General features: G+C 34.8%; 2 protein-coding genes across 4 annotated transcripts in view; one reads left to right on the top strand and one right to left on the bottom strand.

The window, feature by feature from the left end:
- Window positions 1-4,461, bottom strand: part of LOC122259298 (uncharacterized) — a 32,992-nt gene extending 28,531 nt beyond the window's left edge. The window contains exon 1 of one of the 2 annotated variants that reach the window (XM_086549179.1): window positions 4,363-4,461. The gene's annotated coding sequence lies outside the window, so the exon portion shown is untranslated. Of the gene's footprint in view, window positions 1-4,034; window positions 4,161-4,362 lie in introns of those variants that run through there. The other variant, XM_086549180.1, reaches the window with a different exon arrangement.
- LOC122249884 (uncharacterized) overlaps window positions 4,452-24,000 on the top strand; it is a 21,472-nt gene continuing 1,923 nt past the window's right edge. Inside the window, exons 1-7 of one of the 2 annotated variants that reach the window (XM_043011060.2) lie at window positions 4,452-4,707; window positions 8,779-8,867; window positions 10,196-10,387; window positions 12,551-13,249; window positions 14,760-15,023; window positions 18,413-18,561; window positions 20,417-24,000. The exon at window positions 20,417-24,000 is cut by the window's right edge and continues 1,923 nt beyond it. In XM_043011060.2, coding sequence (XP_042866994.1) covers window positions 4,701-4,707; window positions 8,779-8,867; window positions 10,196-10,387; window positions 12,551-13,249; window positions 14,760-15,023; window positions 18,413-18,561; window positions 20,417-20,702 — 1,686 coding nt within the window. In that variant the 5' untranslated portion in view covers window positions 4,452-4,700 and the 3' untranslated portion in view covers window positions 20,703-24,000. Of the gene's footprint in view, window positions 4,708-8,778; window positions 8,868-10,195; window positions 10,388-12,550; window positions 13,250-14,756; window positions 15,024-18,412; window positions 18,562-20,416 lie in introns of both variants that reach the window. The other variant, XM_043011059.2, reaches the window with a different exon arrangement.

Raw genomic sequence — 24,000 nt, 5'->3', positions numbered from 1 at the left:
ATGACAATAACAATGATGACTACAATGATTATGGTGATAGTGATAATGATGATAATGATGATGATAATAATTATAATAAATAATAAGAGTAATGGTAATAGTAGTAATAATGACAATAATGGCAATAACAACATTAACAACAACAACAGCAATATCAATAATGAAAAAATAAAATAAAACGATAATAATGATAATAATAATAATCAAACTAATGATAATAACAATAATAATAAAATAAAATTCATTATAATAATAACAGTATCAATATCAATCCGTCTATGATGATGATCATCAATATCAATTTTATGATAATGATAATAATATTAGTAGTAATAATAATTATATCAGTAACAATAACAATAAAAACAACAATAATAATAAAACAAAAATAATAATAATAACAATCTTAATAATATAAAAAAAAAGGAACAAATAAAGGATACATAAGAATCTGATAAACATTTGTATAAAATAAAACTGAATGCTGGAACCATGATGCACAGCTGGGAGATACAACAACCTATAGTTCTTTTGACCTTTGCTCTAAAACACTTACATTTCAATTCTTATTCGGGATTCTTTTATCGGATAATAACTGCTAATCTATATCAATGCATAGGCAGGGATGAACTCTGAGAAAGAAAAGGTGAATGATATCTATTTTTTTTTTTTTTTTTTTTTTTTTTTTTTTGTTACACTAAATATTAAAAGGACTGAAATGTGCAAAGTCTTAAATCACCTGAATTATTGAATCGGTAGATGAACACCTGAGTATGTACCCAACCACGGACATTCAATAGAGTCATGAAGTCATCTTTTTCTGAATCCTCATGAAAGAACCTGCCTTTTGAAGTGGCAAAGATCATAATTCTAATTGAAATTATCAATGAAGCTTTTCCTGATAAATGAAACTTTGGCCTATGTAGAGATTTGCCATTTCTATTGCACAGACCTTCTGGAATACTGAATTGCATGATGATATGTTTTGAGTAATACTATAAATACCCTTCTTTAGGGTACATATTATCTTTAAAATTAAATGCAATGGGAATAAAAATTCTCAGAAACCTCATCTCCCATTATGATCTTTATATCATTTTTCATCTTATTCTTATTTTCATGGGATGCTATATAAGGTAGATTCCATGTATAATATCATCAGAAGTTAACAAATTGAATAAAGACTGTAAAACTTAGCACCTTCAATAAAAATGGCTCCACTTTTACATACACCAATTTTTTTTGCCATAATAATTGGGTTGAAAAATATTAACTCAGTAAGCCTAAAAATGGTAAAAAATCATGTGAATGTCCTCTCTAAACACCTCCATACTGATGACTTCACAATAGCAAACTACCTATGTACAGAATCCCTACTGATATCTCTTCAACTAATTTTGAACTAGCAACCATAAATCAACATTGGACGTCACCTTGAAAAAAAGAGAAAGATTTATTCCTAAACATTTACTGTTTGTATTATCATAGACTATGTAAAAATAATTTTGATGACATTAATAATGATCATTGCCTTTATCATCATCTTTTAATAATAAAAATAATAACTGGAAGTAGAATAATATCAATAATGACAACAATAATAAAAACAATGAAAATAATGATGATGATGATAATAATAATAATAATAATAATAATAATAATAATAATAATAATAATAATAATAATAGCAATAGCAATAGTAATAGTAATAGTAATAGTAATAGTAATAGTAATAGTAATAGTAATAGTAATAGTAATAGTAATAGTAATAGTAATAGTAATAGTAATAATAATAATAATAATAATAATAATAATAATAATGATAATAATAATAATAATAATGATAATGATAATGATAATAACAATAGTGATAATAATGATGATGATAATAATAATAATAATAATAATAATAATAACAATAATAATAATAATAACAATAACAATAATAATAAAAATAATAATGATAATGATCGTAATAATAATAAAGATAATAATAATAATAATAATGATAATAATAATAATAGTAATAGTAATAGAAGCGATAATAATAATAATAATAACAATAATAATAATAATTATGACAATAATAATGATACTACTACTACCACTAATAATAATAATAATAATAATAATAATAATAATAATAATAATAATAATAATCATACTATTGATAACTATAATAATCATAATAATAATAAACATAATGATAATAATGATAATCATCATCTTTAACATCATAAAAATAAAAATAATAACTAAAACTAAAATCATAGCAATAATAGTAATAATAGTAATAATAATAATAATAATAATAATAATAATAATAATAATAATAATAATATGATGATGATGATGATGATGATGATGATCATAATAATAATAAAAAATATATATATCAATAATAATAATAATAATAATAATAATAATAATAATAATAATAATAATAATAATAATAATAACAATAATAATAATAATAATAATAAAAAAAATAATAACAATAAAGATTACAATAATAATAACAGCATCAATAACAATAACAATAATAATATTAACATCAATGACAACAATAACAATAACAATAAAAATAACAATAATAATAAGAAAGATAAGAAAAAAAAAAAAATAATAATAATCAATGAACTAACAATCATAATGGTGATGTATGAAAGTCCATGAACTCCCAGCTAAAATACAAAAATTCTTCCAAATAGATATCAGTAAATATGTAGAATGCAGTCATAACATTTTGCTATTGACTTGCAACTTTGGGAAAACACTGAATAAATAAAAACATCAAGTAAAAATACTATTTGAAATAATTCTGATAAATACATTACAAGCATCAAATAAATCTATGTAAGCTAACTGAAAGCTTGTCAAAGTAGCATGATAGCTAATCAGAAATAGAGATAACAAGTAACCTGATTTATTCAGACGATAAACATTAACATAATTTTGTTTTCATGTCAGTGCTCACTACATGCAGAGGTTGGACAGGGCTCTCCGAATGGAAGACTTTCCATTTGATAAACATTAAGAAAAATGTTAAAAAAATATTTTAAAATCTATGTCACAGCCATTTAGATATGTAACAAGATATATATCTATACTAATTTTGCAGTAACTGATCTTTCTGAAACTCATTATTGAATTTAATTTTTTGTCCATTTATAATGCAATTTCAAAATAACTGCAAATACAATAATTTAGTAAAGCATTATCTGACATACATGAAGGGAAAAAATGAAAAATCATCCTAAAGAAATATTCTCTAAAAATAATCTGAATTTGTTATATTTATATATAGTTTTCCTTTTGGCACATTTTCATCACAGGAGATAAGTCAGAAGAGTATTAAGTTTTACAAGTCTATGATACCATTATCTGGCATATCATATCTCAAAAGATAGATATCTCTCTGATTATAGGTTTTATGGAGATAAGAAGAGCTAAGCAGGTTACAAAGTCGGCAGCAAGCACCATTATTCGATACAATGACTGGCTTGGAGTTTCCTGAAACTTTCTCTATAGACACAAAAATTCCAGATATTACCAAAAGACAGCTCTCCTTTTTTATGTTAATGCAACACTAGTTTCTCATATATCTTACACACAGAACATATAAATTTTGTCAGAATTCGACATCCTACTATGACACTAGTCTTTGCCCAAGGGCTATCTATGACAGCGGGAAAATTCTACTCCATCACTTGATCTAATTACACGTACTTCAGAATTTCCACAACACAAACCCAAAACATTACCCAAGCATGACAATACTCCTTGCCATTTCAGCTGACTGGATGTAAACATTCCACCCATGTCACACATCCTCTGCCACCCTCCCTGCCAATTAAATCTCCTCCAACCACACCTGGGCATGAGAGACCCCCTTCCAAAACATGGTTATGGAACCCAAATACAAAACTTCACATTCCAGGCTCACCTGGTCAACCCTCAAAAAAATTAATAACAATAATAATCACTTCACACCCCCACCCCCTTGAAGGTGCCTGGTCTCACCTGGCACTCACCTGGGCGCGGCGTGGCGGTGTGGGCGGCAGGTGTGGCGGGTGCTGGTGACGCCGCCCGTGTGAGAGGCAACAAAGGGCGGCGTGGGGCGGGGCGGGCAGGGGAGAGGCGGGCGGGGTTGGGGGTGAGGTGGGCGGGGGCGGACCCTCACCGTGCGCGGAATGCGGGCGCCACGCAGCACCCACCACCACCGCCCGCCGCCCGCAACTCTCTCTCTCTCTCTCTCCACACCAACCTCACCCTCTTCCCACCCTCAACTCACCCTAGCCCCTCCTCGGCTATCGCACCCACCACGTCGCCGCCCGAACTCTTAATACTCAGTCCACTTACTGTATCTAAGATCCGAGTCGAAGTTGCGCAGAATTTCGGAAAAACATTTGGAGGCGATTGTCCCGTCTTCCACAACTTCCCTCAACCTCACTGTATAAACGTCGCAATAGCCTCGATCCTCACTCGCTCGGCCGAGCAGGGAGGATTCAATCTCTTATAACTGCATTCGGATTCTATTTGGTCGGCTCGATCGCTTTGCTTTTGCCACTACGTAGAGCGTCAGAAACTCATCCTCTTACACTTATAGCCACAAAAACCACAACAAAACTTGTGGTCGAGAAAATCTAAAACCAAAAATGTGAATAATATATACTTTATTACACCCAATTTTCTCGTCAATGAACGGTAGGTGGACAGAATATGGACGTGCGCTGTGTGTGGGAAGCTTTAGGTGCTAAGGGAGGTCGGGAAATAAGGAAAAAGCGAGACTATTCACTCCCGGGGCTCTGTGGCTTCTGCTAGGCCCTGAAAATACCACCAAAACAACGCAAGTCTTCGGGTTTTTTTCGCTTTTTCCTTCTTATCTGGATCTTTTGGGGCCCAAATTAAGACCGAAATAGAGGAATGCGATTAAAGCGATGGCGAAGATAAGGACGCCATCGATTTTAACATAATTTTAACTGATTCCAAGTTAGGAAATGGGTTTTCGTGTGTTGGTTTGTGTTTTGGCTCACAGTTAGTTGTGAAAAAGATTTTATATCGATGTTAGGCTTTGTTTTGCTGCAATCCTATGAAGTGGTGTCTTTAAAATATCATATTTCTAAAGAAGAATACCTCTTGCATGCACCATTTTAAACACACGACATATGAATGGGATGCAGGTGTGAAGGTAAGGTTTTATAGCTTCTTCAAAAATCAAATACTGTAGTATGATAAATAGATAATGCATTTTAACTGGTGCAGAAAGTGTCCTATTGTGTTCATGAATATAACAAGAATCATAAGTACAAATATGAGAACCTGTTTTAATGTCTTGATAAATATTGTTGTATCAGTAATTCTCTCTGTTTCATTGGTTTGGTAATTGATCTTTAATTCTCTTCTCTTTGTGATTGTCCATAAATTCAATTTTTTCAATGTGATATTTTTTCATAGTATATTCATTTCATGTAATACTGTATGGAAGGCCATATTTTTAAAGAATTCAGGTGTCTAAATTAAGCTTACAGATTTATCAAATAAAGGATCTGAAATCCACTATTAACCCATTAATGGTAAGTGATGTCATATCACATTATGTGGTAGCAGCATTTGCCACCGGGGACAAGATATCACATCATGGCTTTTTGTATGGCCTGCACTCTGGGTGAACGTACACATTAACCCACACAGGACGGGTGGTACAGCATGTGTACCGCGCATTCAAAAGCCCAGTTGCCGGGCGGCACAGTATTGTGCCAGCCATTCAATTGATTTAGGCCTAATAATTCGAACGCCCCGGCATTTGGACATTCAAGGCTAGAATTCCCCCGTTGGGGATGGGTTAAGGGTGGCTGCGGCCAGAGAAGGTCAATAGCCCAAGGTGTTAAGCCTGTGCGTTTGATGTATCCCAGCATTAAAACCAGGCAGAGCCAAAACCACCCTGTTGTTATCAGGTTAAGATAGGCCTGTATGTAATAAAACCTCTTTATTAGAGGGATCTCAGTTACATATTCAATAACATTTCATATGGCTTTAGCAATTAATGTAAGGTTATTGTAATATTGTTGCATTCTTTCTCTTTCTTTCTCTCTCCCTCTCCCTTTCTCTCTCCCCCTCCATCTCTCTTTCTCTTTTTGAACCACTAAATGACACACAGAAATGCAAACAATCTTTTTTATCTTCTCAAATTCAGCCTGTACGAAAAAAAGTTAGAATCTCTACATCCAAATCCACATGATGATACTTGAAAACATTACAATAATTTTCTAGCTTCATGTGGAATATTGGTATTGACTGCACATGTCTTCATTTGAGCATGGCCAAATGTAGCATGTACATCTTTTAACCCATGCTGACACATTTCTTGGTTTTTGTGTCAGACGCCGATGACGAGATATTTGGTCAAGGCTGCCGCTCAGGGTGAGCGAGTGGACAGCCCAGGCTCGCATCTAGTATGTCCGAGAATCCCGAGGCGTTAGGCTTATGTGTTCGAAAACCCCATTATTCTGACCATTCAGAGCCGGAATCACTCCGGCGTGAATGGGTTAAAGGTTAACAGTATCAATGAAATAATTAGTTGCGAAGCTTTGACATGATGGAGGGTGTATTGCAAGAGAAGTAATACTAGTGAATTAAATTTAATACCTTCTGATTTATTACCTGAGATATTTTGTCCAGTTAGTGACCATAAGGCCCTTCTTTAACCCATTAACAACAAATGATATGCTATCAAATCACATGGTGGCAGCATTTTCCGCCGGAGACAAGATATCATGGCTTTTTGTATGGCCGGTACATCAGATGATCATGCATGTAGCGGGTGGCTGTGTCTTCAGGGGGCAAATATCCCAAGGCATTAGACCTATGCATTTCAAAATGCCCTAGCGTTGTATCCAGATGGAGCTAAAACCACCCTGTCATTAACAGGTTAAAAGATATATGGTAATATTTTATTGAAGCTTTATTTGACTAAAAATCAAGTTCTTGTATACCTTTAGTACTTAGTTGTAGACAAACAGTTCCTGCTGAGGATTACCTCTTTACTGTGGGTACTGAGTGTATTTGCTCTTCCCAGTCATATCCTCATAGTTCTCCAAATGCCAGTGGTATTCATTGCATAGCATACAATGTGGATGTTGCTCCTGTCCAGGAAATATTTCATGTATGTAATTTTACCAGAGTCCTAATGTCAATTTTTTTTCCCTATAGATTTTGTAGATGAATAATCATAAATTCTTTCCCTTGAAAGACATTATAAAATTCTGAAGGAATTGTGTAACATTACATAGGAAAATTATGTTTATATTAACCCTCTCTGGACGGGTGGTACAGTACTGTACCGCTCATTCAAAAGCCCAGTGGCCGGGCGGCACAGTATTGTGCCAGCCATTTAATTGATTTAGGCCTAATAATTCGAACGCCCCGGCATTGGGACATTCAAGGCTGAAATGCCCCCGTCATAAGTGGGTTAAGTGCCACTCTCATTGTGAATGTATTATAGTACAGTGACTCTCTTTAAAAAAGATATGAGTATCACGGGCCTAGACCAAAACCCATAAAATGAACATGTACTAATCTTTTATAAAAAAAAATTTAAAACCTCACATTTTCTCTTCTTCCATAAAGCTTTAGATTGATGACTATATTTCTTCCAGTACCATGTGTAATAGTGTAATAGGTTCAGTGTCTGCTTTATCATTATTAGCCTATTCTGTCTGTGGAAACTATAAATGGTCACTAATACCTAAACATTGATGGACTCTTTTGAGTCAATTATTCTGGGTTTGACATTTTATTGCATTTTAAAATTTGATATTTAGTTCTGTATCAATATAGTTATTAAAGGGGAAGGATATAAGATTTTGACAGCCTTCACTCATAATGCAAGAAATGTGGGAACATCTGAGTGAATTCTTCAATACTTTTCATTGATGAAATAAAGAGGTTATTTGGTTTATAGTTAACCTGTTAATGACGTTGCATTCATGTCACAGGTGGAAAGAGCAGCCAGGCCATAATATGAATGTCATGTCATCCATTTTTATGGGGTAAAAATACCTGTAAGACCTGTTTTGACACATTCAAAGGTTATTAACATTAGCCTTCTGCATTTAATTAGAAATAGAGTTACCTATTTGCAAAAACAATACCTTGCATGTTTAACCCTTTCCCGACGGGAAAGGGTGTCCTTGTTTACCTCTTGGCCATCTGATGTTAACTGTATCAAAACCACTTTCAGAATATTCTCTGTAGCTTTCCTTTTGTAATGTTTTGCAAATTCCTTGCTGTTACAATTAACCCAATCCCGACAGGTCCGGCGAGAACTGCCCCGTCATCAGGCACTTTGCCGTGTCACACGGGTGTGACACACTGTCATAATTGGGTTAACAGTAAAAGGACATTAAAGATCAGAGCTTTATGTACAAATAGGAGGGTGAAGATGCATTTCTTTTATCATTTTTGATACACTTTTTTTTCTGCTCAATTTTTTCTAATTTGGATATTTATGACGTTGCAATATTTGTCTAATTCCAGTCCTAACGCCAATATATATTGCGCTCACAGCTTGCTGCCAAGAGATTTTTTTTCCTTTCTTTCTTTCTTTCTCTTCTCCCTAACCTTTGCTGTGGTTCACCAAGATTGTTTATGTATGTAACAACAATTGGTGCATTTCATGCTCTTTTTTTTCCTCCCAGTTTCATTATCACAAATCTTCCCAAAGTCCTTCAGTGTGCTTTATATGTCTTCAATTAATAGTTGAAATGTCTTTTCCAGATCTAGTCATGGGGGCGGACCAATTCTTATTAACGTGGAATAACCACCGCTCCAATTTTGCTGAAGTCTTCACACAGTTGCGTGTGCAGGTATGAAAAAATGTTTATTATGACAGAAAGAAGAGCAAAACAAATGAAAGTTTTTAGCTCATGATGGATTTAATCATTCCAATATTAGGTGTTTGTAATTATTCTATTTTAATTAAATTCAGATTAATTTTAGATTTCTTGCATGAGTAGGTTTTTTACATTGAACTGTGTCACTTTCTGTACTGGAGTACTAATCACATTAATGTAGATTAGATTATTAACCCATTGCGTACGGGTGTCATGACATACATGACGTAGGAGCTTTGGCCTGACGACGGGCGTCATGACGTACACGACGTTCGGGGATTTTGGATCACTGTGCTATTTTATTTTGCTATGAAAAAGGAATGAGTGATGATGGCTACTGCAGTCATAATTACTATAATTACCGTAATATCGTGCAAACTTAACGTCCAAAACCTAGATGGCACCACTTTTTTCTAGCACCAGCAGGTGAGAGAGCCTTGAATGGCACCCATCCACGGTCTCTAGCATGCACTGTCTCTATAGAGCGATGGCACACACTAAGTTGATGAACCCTTGCTCTAAAGTACCGCCGATGAAGGATGTGCAGGCAGAACGAGAAGAGGAAGGTGACTCAATCCATACCCAGTGTCTAAAATGTGCTCCTGTGCCAATATGGATGCCTTTCAATGTGGCACTCACAGTCACAAGCACAGGTTTCATTCCTCTTCCCTACCTCTTCTTGTTATCTTTATTGTAGGTGGTTATATGTTTCGTATTCGTTCATGACAGCACAAAAATACGAAAAAATAAAGTTGCCTTTTGTCCTCCCATAAAACAGCAATACTTCTATCACATTGAGTATAAAGAAAATAATGAGCTAATATGGATAACATACTACAATTTTAGTCAACTGCAGCACTGATAGAGCCTGTCATACGGCACATATAAGTCTCTAAACTCAATAAAACACACAAAAAAATAAAACACAAAAACCGCTCTAGTTTTACAATGAATGACTGAAAGAGATTTGGATGCTTCAAATTATATTGCTTCAAGTGGTCTCTCTCTAAAATAAAACCTATCCTGGAGGCTGGGCAAGCAAATTTATCTCCGTCTGCAATGGGTTAAGAATCAAGTTGCTTTTTGAAGAAATTTCTGTCATCAGTCTGTTTAATATGAAACTATTATGTTGCATCATTAAATGAGTATTCTTAAAGGATTTTTTTAACATGACAGTGTAAAAAAATTATAAGTTCAAAAAGTTTGTTGTATTTTTGGATTAACTTGTTTACAATATTTCTGTATATTCCTACATTTGTTAGATTAAAAGGGATAATGACATAACTTTACATCCTCAACAGGACCAGCTAGTTGATGTGACTTTGCTCTGTGATGGTGGCAGCTACCCAGCCCACCGCCTTGTTTTGGCAGCTTGTTCACCATACTTTCACCAGCTCTTCACACGATTACCCACCCAACATCCTCTCATCTACCTCAGAGATGTGAAGCAGGCGGAACTTGAAGCCCTGCTGGAGTTTATCTACCGTGGGGAGGTCAGTTTCGCATGTGTGTGTGTGTGTGTGTGTGTGTGTGTGTGTGTGTGTGTGTGTGTGTGTGTGTGTGTGTGTGTGTGTGTGTGTGTGTATGTGTGTGTGTGTGTCATGTTATGCTTGAAGTGGAATGAGTTTCATTCATTGGTAATATAGAAATGGGTTTTCCCTTTGTATATGCAGCTAAGCTAAGCAACTTTGGGATGAAATTACAAGGAAGTATATCCTTAAATGAGTACTTTATCGATTGTTGTGTAGGCAACTGGTATTATTATAGTAAGAAATTTTGGCTAATTTTAACATTTTTGATGATAAGTTACATCAACTCAGTGACAAAGGGCTATCTCTAGTCCTGGTTGGTTTTCATTCTGGTGTTGCAGTTTTTGTTGTTTTGTTGTGCCTCCTCCCCCTGCTTGCTTCATGTCTGGCCAGTCAAATGGCATTTTACATTTATTTATTCTTTTGTATGTTGTGCAAGTGCTTCAAATTTTAGATATGATTCTGTGTCTTACTCCAGATAAGTATTTGAAATATTTGGAACTATATATATATATATTTTTTCTCATTTTATAAGCTAGACTTTATAGAAGAGGAGATATCTTTGAATTGTTTCTGTATCAAGGTTAATTAATGGACAGGAAAATATTGTGCATACATGAATGATATTGTATATATATGTTCTACACAGATACATATGTAGAAAAACAAAAAGTTATAGGAATAAATACAATTTTCAACAAGGGCACCATCACAGGCTGAAGTCATGGATCAACCTACTCCAGTAGCAGTTCGAGAAGTGTTGAGACAGCATGTGTGTCTGTGTGGTGTGTGTGTGTGTGTGTGTGTATATATATATATATATATCTATACACATATATATATATATATATATATATATATATATATATAAATATATATATATATATATATATGCATGCATATACATACACATACATATACATACACATACACATACATACATATATACATACATACATACATACATATATACACACACAAATATGTGTGTTTGTGTGTGTGTGTGTGTGTGTGTGTGTGTGTGTGTGTGTGTGTGTGTGTGTGTGTGTGTGTGTGTGTGTGTGTGTAAACATACATACACACCATACATACCTTCTAACTTTGAGGATCTCCAACTGAGTCAAACCTAACCCATTGCCGACGGGGCTGTTTTGGCTCCAAGTGGTCGAAACAGCGGGATATTTCAAACGTGTAAGCCGAACACCTTGGGCTATTCGCTCACACTGGCTGTGGCCAAGCGCTACATGTCCGATCACCCAGCATGCTGGCCATGACGATTACCAACACAAAATATCTCGTCCCTGGTGGGCTGGTGTTGCCACCACTTGATGTGATATCTTGTCTTGCATTGGTAACAGGTTAAACTCATAACTGCTGCTTTTTATTGTTGATTTGTCTGTGTTGCTCATCAGAGAGTTGATCCTCATCCCTATGGAAAAAGATGTCATCGTCAGTGTCCTCATCAAAAGAAAGATCAAAGTCATGATGACATGGTGGAGGATAGGAGCTTGAAGACCCACTGAGTGGTGACTAACGAGTCAGTAGCAGTCAGGTAGTAGATAGCAGATCAGCAGAGGTTGTGTGTGCTGGGGGAGAGCTTAGGAGGAGCCATGTTCAGGACAAGGCAGAGGGCGCAAGTGATTCAGAGCTGCTGGGTCCCTCCTTATCTACACTTTTTTCCTGCTCAGTTCAAGAAAATTGCAACCAGGAGAGGCTAAGTAAAATTATATAAATCTTAGGTCAACTTTCACTGCATAATACAATTAAATGAAATTATTAGGATAAATTAAAATGATTAGGGTAAATATCATCATCATTATCATTATAGCCCAAAATCTATTGCACTAACAACTTGAAGTAATCAAGGAAGCTGAGAGGAATATTTTTCTGACTCACCTTTGGAGTGCATGCATATATGCATTTTAGCTCAGTCTTACACATACACATAGGTACACACTCAAAGTAGATTAAATCAATCCAAGAACCGTGCAATTGTGAAATCTGGTCGCCTCTTGTGTAATATAGGAGAATAAATTGGAAGTGTCGGAAAACATTTATATGTGTTATGTATTTTGTTTTCATATTTCAATGCAGTATTGATAAGTCTTTTTTATTTAAAATCTTCAGGTGAGTGTTGCCAACAGTGAGCTGACAGGCCTCATCAAAATAGCAGAGAGCCTGCGTATCAAAGGTCTTGGAGATGTTTCCCAGCGTGATCAGCAACCCCAGGCTGGGGAGAAGAGAGCTGGAACACCTTTCTCTCCAGCCTCCCCTGTGTCCCAAAACAATAACCCCCGACCCAAAAAGGTACCACGTCTTTCTAATAACAACGGAGAATCAAAGGGCTTGGAGCCAAACTTTGCCTCCTTGCTCTCTCCCGCCAACAGCTATGGCCATGCCCTGAACAAGTCCAACAATAACAAGAGTAATGATGGATTTGCACAGCTCATGGACTCTGGGTGTCCAGATCTCCCCGAGCAGGAACTAGATAGCGACCAAACCCCAAACCCTGCATGGGACCCATCCCTCTCCGAGTCCAAACTGAGATCCTGCCTCGAGGGCCTGGAGTCTGTCACCGCCGCTCAATCTCTTGCTCAGTCTGTTGCTCACACAGTCGCTCAGTCCATCGCAATTCCCCGAACCCTTTTCACTTCCACCCCAACCAAAGTGTCATCAAGCAAAAAGGAATCGGCAGACAACGCCAAGGAGGGAAGCCGTGGCTCCTCCCGAAGAAAGAACCATGAACCCCAGGAAAGCAAGAGAGGCAAAGGAGGATTGATAAATGCAATGTTGAATGTGAATGCAGATGCAGAAAAGGAGGGAAAAGTAAGTGTGTGTGTTCCTTTTTTCTTTCTATTTTTCACATAAATGTTTACCTTTTTGTTATGTTTGGATGATATATCCAGGAGAGATTTAATGAAAGAAATAGCTTATTAACCAAAATATGGCTCAGTCCATGTAATTTCATCTATGTTTATATAGTTTTCACAATCTATTTCCCAATGGATTATAAAAGAGTACTATATACCCATCATTTAATAATTTGTGTGGAAAAAGAAACTCTAGCAGTACTTATTACACATGGGGGAAAATGGAAGAAAAAATGTGTATTGTGCTGCTAAGAGTAAATCCAGTTCCAGAAAAATCTCATAGAATCTCTTAGAAAAAGAAAAGTTTCTTTATTTCAATGTAAAAGCCAGAGTCAAGTAATCCAGACCAGAAGGTAAGCTGAAAGGCACCTAGATATCAGTGACCCTGAAATGTAATGGAGTTTTAAAGCTTTCAGTGCAAGTCGCTCATTACCAGTCGATTCAAAGTATCATCACTGTAGAAGAAAAGAAAAGAATTTCTTCACTGTCATTTGCTTACATCCTTGCCTGCACTTGCCACATATCTCTTGATTATCCTTTTGTTGCATGTTAACCCTTTTTCCTCATTTCTTTGCACTTTATGTACATTATGTATTTTTTTACTGGTAAGTTTGGTGTGTCTTTCACTCTTTGTTCATGTTGCTTTCACTGTTAATCATCTGAATTAAAATGTAAACAAAATTGTATAATATGATGAAAAAAAAAAATCTTTGGTTAAGTTATTGGAAAGTATAGTGTGATAATTTCTTGCTGCATAAATAATATATCTGGTTTTACCTCATGATCTTAAACTCGAGCCTTATGTTTATCTGATCTTGTTAATAGGTGTTCTAGTTTCTATTGTTTTTTCTCTCTTTTGCATCTTTTTGTTTCAAGCAGTGTTTTACTTTGGGCTTTGATATACCTTTACTCTATTTTGGATTTGTGGCTTTTCTTTGTCTATTGTGTCTCTTTTTTTTCATGGCAGATATTATAGTAAAACTGAATTCAGTATCTGTGCTACAGCAAGGTAATGGTATTAAGATTATGACATGATAATGTAATTAGTGAGGAATTATAGAAGCAGAATGAGATTATTTTCTTATTTGTTTTCTCTTCCATTTTTTTTTTTTTTTTATTTTCTATTAATGAGCCAATTTTTTTTTTTTTTGCTTTGCTTTGCTTATATTTAAGTTGATATAAGGCTGAAGTCTTCAAGCATAGAAATATTAAACCTATCTTATATATAGTATTGAGGGGTTAGAACAGTTTAAAGGGGACATTAAATATATTCTTTTCAAAACTGTAAATATTATACCAACACAATTCAGTGGCAGAAAGTCTGGCTTTGAGCAACTGTAAATTTTAGTTCTGGAATGATTCTAAAAAAGATATGAAAAAATTAAACACAATTTCTGTACTACAAGAAAGATATACAAAGCAATCCCATAGAGATTCTCAGTGTTTGCTATTTTTCCGAACAGCAGGTCGCCAAGGAGAATGTCAAGACCGAGCCTGATACGGACAACGTCACCACAGACACGGACACCTGTCCTGAACCCTCTCCACTGCCCCTCTACGATGCCACAACTGACATAGCAGGATCTATCGGAGACCTGACAAACCCCATCTTCGCCAGCTATCGCCACATGCTCAGCTTAGGGAATGACGATCGCTCATTCTCGCCCCTGATTCCAACGACTGTCCAAGAACAGCAGCAGGTCCCATCTCCAACTGGGAGGGAAGCACGGGTGAGCAGTGTGTTTGTTTGATTGATATGACCAACAGATTTTCAAACACAGATGCATATACATACACACATTCATATGTATATGTGTATATGTGTGTGTGTGTGTGTGTGTGTACACGCACACACACACGCAAACGCACACGCACACATACATTCATTGTTTATATAATATATATAGAGGTATCCCCAGTGGACACAGAAGTGCACCACTATTAGCAAAATGAAACCAGTTTTGTTCCAAAGAAAATCAAGGAAGAAACTTGTATATCTCGCTTTTTTTCAATCTTTTCTTTACTTTTCTTTCCTGTTTTGTAAATGACTGTAATTTATTTTTGAGAGAAAGCCAGCTAATTTGATTTGTGATATTGGTCTGCATGGACAGCTCTGCTTTTTTAAAATTGAATACAATATTTCTTTTGAAAAATTAAAATTAATTTATCATCATTTTTGAGGTGTAATCATGCTAATGAGATTTCATTATGGAAAGCAAAAAAATAGCCCTTAATTTACACATAATACCATTTTGTGAAAGGTAAGAAGAAAACTTTTAACCCATTCGCGCCGGTTGACGTGCTGACACGTTTTGTGTTTTTTGCGTCTGACGCCGGAGACGAGATATCAGGACAAGGCCAGCGCTCGGGGTGTACGAGCGGGCAGCCCATGCTCAAGGCTTGTGTGTCCAAGAATCTCAAGGCGTTAGGTTAATGCGTTCAAAAGCCCCGGCATTTCGACCATGCAAAGCCGGAACCACTCTGGCATGAATGGGTTAAGGGTGAATCAAATCTTATGATATCTCATAAAATCATAGTCCTAGGCTATATTACTAATCATGTACAAAATAATATTTTTGAAGAAGCATTTATTTGTTATTGTTTTTGTTTGTTGTTTGGTTTTAAAGATATCATAAAACACCAAAATTTTACTATAGTCATCTTTTCTGCTAGCACAACACTTTTATTACAAAAGGTATTGTAGTGGTAGGGTTTAGACATGTGAATGGGGCTATACATAAGCTTCTACACAGGGAAAAGTAATAATTTGTCTGTATAAGCACGGATATGCCTTTAACATAGTAAAGTTATTATGTCTATTATGAGAATGTATTATGACCAAATAATGCTAAAAGTGAAGCAGAGTTTTACTTGTTTTGGAAGTGCCAATTATTGTGACCAAATCTGCATAATTTATTTGAAATACACATTGCGGACGGGTTGCCTAGCAATCTAACTGGTGGTCAGGATGGGTGGTCTACTATGCTGGCAGCACTGGCTAAGAATTAGAGGGACAAGAAAAGTTTTTCTCCGCCTTCTAGGTAATGCAAACTAGCTCAAGCAATAATTTTTCATAAATCCATCACAAAATGCTGTGAACTGATATTTATTTTTAAATGCTTATATATCTCTGCAGATTCAATTAAAGTAATATTTATAGAAACAAAACCAATTAAATGAGAGAAATTTCACAAGTTTCTGGGTGGTTGAACCTGCTTTGTATATTTTCATTATATTTTCATTATATATATATAAAATATATATATATATATATATATATATTATATATATAATATATATATATATATATATATATATATATATATATATATATATATATGCAATCTATTTATTTCCTCTAATGTTTGATTACCAACATCGTGCGACTGATGTAGAATAAATACATAGATACACTGATTCCTGATAGTTAATTGGCCATCAGCAAGTGACACCATGAGCATTAGCCAGAAAAAAGAGGGCCAGGGAAATTGCTTCCATCTTGCCCAACAAGCAAATTGACTTGACTTTTTCCGCCAGGGCTTATATTTGCCTAATGCCGCTCCCACCAGCTAGATAACACGAGATCTTTCCCAGCACATTGCCCATTCTGCACCTCTCAGAGTGCCCAATTCAAGGGGTTAATAATAGGAGGCTTTTGTATTATTTTACATTATTTTCACTAGTGGACAAAAATATGTCTATACAGATTGTACCCTTGTGAGTGTATACATGCATAGCAATGTAAAAGGTGTGTTTTGAGGGATAGATGATGACATGATATGTCGTCTTCCGGCACAAATGGATTAAACCCATCACGAAATAAGGCTTAGGCAAACTTTGGAAAGTTGTAACTCTAAACTAGGGCCGTGACGGTCCTAAAACTTTATGTCTAGGAATGTATTTCAACATTTCTAATATTGCATTTTGTACGCAATGAAATGCATCTTTTAAGACTAACCAGTGCTGTCATGTATACCATGACACCTTAACAAGACTAGTCTTGTTTTATTCAGAAAGACCATACTCAGGATGCTTATGATCCAGTTTCTCAGTTGCAATCATGTTTCCATGTTTTATCTGTCTAAAATCATAACTTTTGTAAATGCTCAAAAATGCACTTTTATGTTGTTAATGCCCCAATATGGGAAGTTAAAAATAATAATAATAATATGAAAGATATGAAAAATTTGTATATAATGCACAAATCTAAACATTGCCAAATTTTAAATTTATAGCTGCTTTGAAAGCAGATGGTTCCATTAACCCCTTCTGACTTGCTTGTATATATAGCAGCCATATGTTAATTATATGTATATATATATATATATATATATATATATATATATATATATATATATATATGTATGTATGTATGTATGTATGTATGTATGTATGTATGAATGTATATATGTATATATGTATATATGTATATATGTATATTATATTATATATTATTATATATATATATATATATATATATATATTATATATATATATATATATATATATATATATATATATATATATATATATATATATATATATATAATACATATATTATATAATATATATATATATATATATATATAATATATATATATATATATATATATATATATATATATATATATATATATATACATATACACATATATAGATATTTATTTATTTATTTATTTATTTATTTATTTATTACAATACATGAAAAATCAAACATGTGATTAAATTTTAGTACTTACCCCCATTTATGAAATATTAATAGACTAAGACAAGTTTTTTTCAAAATTTAAATGTCATTCTTATGAATCATAATCATCTTCAAGGCATTCATTATTACCATCATCATATTCTCCTGTTTTCTTATTATTCTGCTCATATTCTTCTTTTTCATCTTTTATTTTTTCTCATTTCTTAACCCATTGGTCGCGGTATTAAAAAAAGGTCTGTGCAGTAGGATGGCTGTTTTACATGTTTGGCATGGTGCCATCCGCGCCTATCACCGACTCTGCCTTAGCAGCAAATTATGCCATCTGTTGCAAATGGGTTAATATTGCTATTTGCCAGAACCTTGAAAAATCCTTATATGATCTTTTTCCTAAACTAGGCCTCTAATTTCCAGAGCTTGACATGTCAGCTGTGTGGCGCAACCATCAAGCACATTGCAAATTTCCGCCGTCACATGAAACAGCACCTGAACCCCCGGCGCTTCCCTTGTCCTTGGTGTTCTGCAGCATTTGGACGCAAAGATAACCTGAAGACCCACACACGGTGAGTACTTAGCGGAAGAGAAATGGCGTATGTATTGGAAAAGGAGAAGAGGATGTTTTTCTTTCTCTCTTTCTTACTTTCTTTCATTACACAAGGTATTCGGAATGAATATCTGTTTAACCCATTCGCACTGGATGACGTGCTGACACGTTTTGTGGTTTTTGCGTCAGATGCTGGCAATGAGATATTTGGTCAAGGCCAGCACTCGGGGTGAGCGAGCAGACAGCCCAGGCTTGTGGCTAGTGCGCCCAAGAATCCCAAGGCGTTAGGCCTATGCATTCGAAAACCCCGGAATTGTGACCATTCAAAGCCAGAATCACCCCAGCGTGAATGGGTTAAGATTAGGCAGAACAGTCACAAAATGTTTTTCCACAAAATCACCCTGGATATTTAGACATGAACTATGCCTTGTAATAAGTTTTTGGTTTTCCCTTGTTTTGCACATCTGCCACTAGCTCATTCAGAAACACAGTTACTATTTCCTGTAGTTCTTCCTCAGCTGCAAATAATTTTCCTTCTTAAAAGACTTTTGGTTTCGGGTAAAGTTGGGAATTACCAGAGACTGGGTTTTGGGGAAGAGGAGGAAGTCATAAGAGCCAAAACCAAGGTCTTTTTAGGGTGGAAAATGCTGCTTATGTTGGTGTGGCTAAAAAAGGTGCACTATTTCAACATGCTGTGAGTGATTGCATTGTCATGCTTCAGCACCCAGCACCTGCCTTACCTTCATTGGTACTGGAGATGGTGGGTTCATCCACTGTAAAGACTGCTGCTTAGTTTTTGGGTCATAGGCACAGGCTCGACTCTCATCACCGGTGATCATCCTTAACATGAAGGTTGGATCAACCCAAGCCAGTTAAGAGAGAGCCTTGAACTCTTCCATAAAGTGTTGCTTAAAGGGGCATGGGGTCAAGAGCATAGTCACAAACTTAGCAGCATTGGTGAATGTTCAAAGCAGACCTATTTATTGCCTGTGTGCTGATCCAAATAATACATTTACAGTGTCAGCAACTTAGTTGATAGTAATCTGACAATCATAATGCAGCATTTGTTTAATATTCCCAGTATTTACAGGAGCCTGCAATTTCCTGAGTTTGACACACAAATTAATGTTTGCTCTTTATAACCAAGGTCCTACAGTTACTGTTGCAGTTACTGATTATTCCTGCTGTACATGCTTGACCATGCTGCATTCAGTTTCTTTCTGTAACTTTCTGAGTGTACCTCATATGATTCTGGCTATCAATCCCTCCTCATTTTCTCTTGACAAGAGATGCCAACTACATGCTAATTAAGTAATAGTCTTCATTGTCAGATAGGTTTGGTAATTGTTATTTTTCTGCATTTGTTCCATTAGTTTCCCCTGTCAATTGCTATAAAAAATGATCAGTCAAGTAATCTCAGAAAACAAACCATTGAGGGGTAACTACTTGAAATAGTTGAAATTAATCACCCAAAGAGGTGTCATATCTTCTTTATCTTACAAATTTCATAGTTTTAAGAGTAATGGTTAATGGACCATAAATATGGCATTAGCCAATATTACTTAAGTGAATATTAAAGTGCTTGATTGGGTTATTACAAAAAGTGGAAGCAAAAACAAATTACCAAAATTTATCAAGAAAATTTATATTTTTTGTAATTGGAAAGTTAGAAATAAGCAAGTAATTTCAAATGTAATTTGTAAATACCATTCTGAATGCGGCAAAAAGGGTCAGGTTAGTCATATTCCTTTCTCTGTCATTTTCTTCTGCAAGTTTTTTTTTTTCTCTCTCTCTCTCTCTCTCTCTCTCCTAAAGTTATTTTGTTCACACAATGAAAGTGAGTTTATTTTAAGACTATTGCCTTCCACCCATAGGAAGCACCATCCAGCTGAGGTGGAGGCCCAGGAGGCTGGCGTGTTAAGAGCTGAGAGTGCCAGAACGGACAGCGGGGAAGGTGGAGATGATGGCACAGTCCTTACAGGTCTAAATGGCCTGGAAAGCGAAGGGGGAGATGGTACAGCACCAGACGATGGTGACAAGGAGGATGTGGACCGGGAGGACTCGTCAGACCACCACGAGAGCTTGGTGATCGCAGAGGATACAGAGGAGGAGGAGGAGGAGGACGACGACTCACACCTTCAGGTGGAGAAGGCCTCTTAACTGCCCGGTAGCCGAAGAACCAAACAAGAACCAGGATACCACTTGGGCAGGTCAGGGTTTTTGCAGCTAATATAACTTGTGGAGGGGAGAGAGCTACAGACAGACAGAGAGAGGGATCCATGAACATTCTTGACTATTCTCTGCAGAAGTTTTTTTTGAATAGTGGAAAAAAGCTTGGCCACCTCCTAGGATTAAGGTGAGAGGGTTTTAAAACTGCAGAGATGTTTTAACATTTCTATATTTTGACACGTAGCTGTGTTTGTAGCCGGTAAATTTTACAGTGCCTGTAATTGATAGAGGCAGACAGAGTTTGTTGCAAACAAATATTTTGTATCTATGACAATATTTGATATGCCTTAATATTCAATTATTGAATGATTCACAGTCTTTTGAAGGTTCAGGAATTTTGTATGAGATTAAAAATTGTGAAAAGCCTTGCCTCTTTGCTCATATCAGTACAGCCAATAGACACATCTAGGGTGTTTTACTGTACAATGAACTTTTCATATTTTGATGCATTGATGACTTTAGATTTCGTACCTAGTAGTGTCTAGTCAGAAGGAACTTACCTTGTATGTGTGTGTTTGTGTGTCTGCATTTCTGCGAGTGTGAAAGTGTGTTGATTTGAGTACAAGTGTTACAAAGAAGCTGCAATAATAGTCTAGTCTTAACATTGCCATATATACCAAACACTTTACTACATGATCACTCTTGTATGTGTATTATACGCTTGTACTTTGCAAATCAGTTCTGCTATCAGGAAACTTGCTGAGTTGGAAATATCAAGAAACATTCATATGATTTCCAGTCATTTGTCTTTCTTTGGATTTATGTTTTATGCATTGTGATGTTAACATTTCCTATCTAATATTACTATGATATATTTTATGCATAGCCTAACATAATATTGTTGAGGAACTTGTATTATATAGTTATCTATTTTTTCTGTAATATACTTTTGAGGAAAGGGACCTACATGTAGGCTGATTAAGCAGAGTGACATTCAGATTATGCATACAAAATGAGAGTAGCTTATGCTCACATACGAACCAAAGTGTCTCATAGGAAATTGTGAAAATAATAAGTGGTTCTTGCTGCCTGGTAAGACATTTCTTCAGTCATAAAGCTTTTGAAAGTTGTTTGTGTTGACTCTTCAAAGGAACTTCCTTTGATTTTAAAGCTTAATCTTTTTTCTGGTATGCTGAATAGCATTTTAAAGACATTTTAAGCCTAGTCCAACATCATCTTCACACTTTGGTTATAGTCAGTTTTTGCCTAAGCATTGCAAGAAGTCAATGCATCTGGAGTAGAAGATACCAAATTTTTCCACCTCATGAATTCAATACCAAAGAAAGTCACTGGTTTGCAGTTGCTTCTAAGAAGAAAAAGAAAATGATAGAGTTTGGTTCACTCCGTCATTGCATCCTGAAAGTGCTTCATTCAGAGTTATTAAATCTGTGTGTGCATTTGTAAAGATGGAAGTAGCCAGACATGCATTTTTAGATCAGGAATCCATATATTAAAATCCAAGTATTGTCCACTAGTCATTTTTTTATTTCTGCTCAAATGCATATCCCAGAAATGGTCAGATCCTTTACAACATCCTGTAGAAAAGCTAGGAAGGTATATGCAGGTTTTGAGTTTGAATGGAAAAGATATTTTCTCCATGTACAAAAAAATAATATATGGTTCATCATAGTCATTTTCATAGTCACTAATTTTCTTGTTTATGGGCCAAATTAGAGTGACATAAGAGGAATATTGTACTTAATAATATATCTAATGTATGAATGCTATTTATTTTACATATCTTGCAAAGTTCCTCATGATTAGTAACCATAAAAGGGATAAAATTTCACCATATCAAGAAGGACATGACCATTGATGGATTATAAACACTCTGCAGAACATATTTAATTTTTTGTGTTTAGAAATGCAAAATTGTATATCTCTTCAAATTGAAAGCATTTTGTTTTTAAACAGAGACACATTTTTGTAAAACAAAATGAAATTAGCATATTGATAAATTTACTGCATGTCTGGACATTGAGGTTGTTGAATGGTAATCAAAATTTATTTTAAGGTCACTAGTCAGACTTTAAGAATAAGAAAAATAACATTTTGGCAGTACTAACAATTCAAGTGGTATGAATTTCTTTCACTAAAATTAACTAGTAGATGTGTGGTGGTGTTGCTCTCTTAACAAATATATGGTCTAGTCGTTCTAAAGCAGGAATCACTAACAACTAATTTAAAGAAATAACTAACCCAGTCACTCATCTATGTTAAGTTTTAACAAAGAACCAAGCCTTTACTATGAAGAGCTATGGAGGTCTTTTGAAGAGTGGAGTGATATTGTAAGTTCTGTTTGATGATGATGATAAGAATAATGGTTTTTATCAATTTTATTTCATATTGTAGCTGTACTTAAGGGAACAGAGATACAGGAGAAAGAAAAAAAAACTAGTCTCTTTCAGAAAGGTATTTTTTACTTTAGTTTGTTGCTTTAATTTTCTGTTCCTCTTCACCACAACTATGAAGGGGCCTTATGATGTGAAAGGGATGAATATGATGATGTTGATAAGGATTCTAATAATTTTTTTTGTTTGTTTGTTTTGATTTGAGTGTGGTAACGTGTAGTTTGGATGTCTTGTATAGTATGGGGGTAGCTCAACTTACTCTAGGTATTATCTGCTTCAGGTAATCCATAAGATATATTAACTCCTCTTTGAAATGTGAGAGTGTGATGTAGATACTACATTTTAAGGCAATTTGACAATCTGCATCTGTGTCTGATTTATATGATGATTATTTTTATCTTTATTTTTTTTATGATCTTTTTTTTAATTAAATTTCTGACACCTGAAGCCAAAATAATACATTCGAACCCTTGTTCCCATGTATATATTTCTCCATGATTCGGCCATATGAGTCAGATCATTTTTGTGATTATCGTAGGGTTATTATTTATATTATTATCATTAGATTAAGAGTTTACTGACGGATGTTATTGTACATCTCTTTAATACAAGTCTGGGATTTTTATTTTTTATTTATTTATTTATTTATATTTCATTATTATTATTGGTACTATTATTATTATTATTATTATAATGATTATAATGATAATTATTATGATTATTACATATACGTATACATATACATGTTCATCTCTCGGTCTTAGATTGTTCCCAATTGAAACTTGGGAAAACAAACTGTGTTATTTAAGTAATAAAATGAAGAAAAATGAAAAAAAAAATGGTCAGCAAAATGCAGGTTATGAAGAATAGATATGAAG

Source organism: Penaeus japonicus, unplaced genomic scaffold (genome assembly GCF_977035675.1).
Source record: "Penaeus japonicus unplaced genomic scaffold, GWHDUDI00000001_assembly GWHDUDI00000021, whole genome shotgun sequence".
Taxonomy (NCBI): Eukaryota; Metazoa; Arthropoda; class Malacostraca; order Decapoda; family Penaeidae; genus Penaeus; species Penaeus japonicus.
Note: the sequence above shows the minus strand (reverse complement) of the source record. Positions and strands in the feature narration are given on the sequence as shown.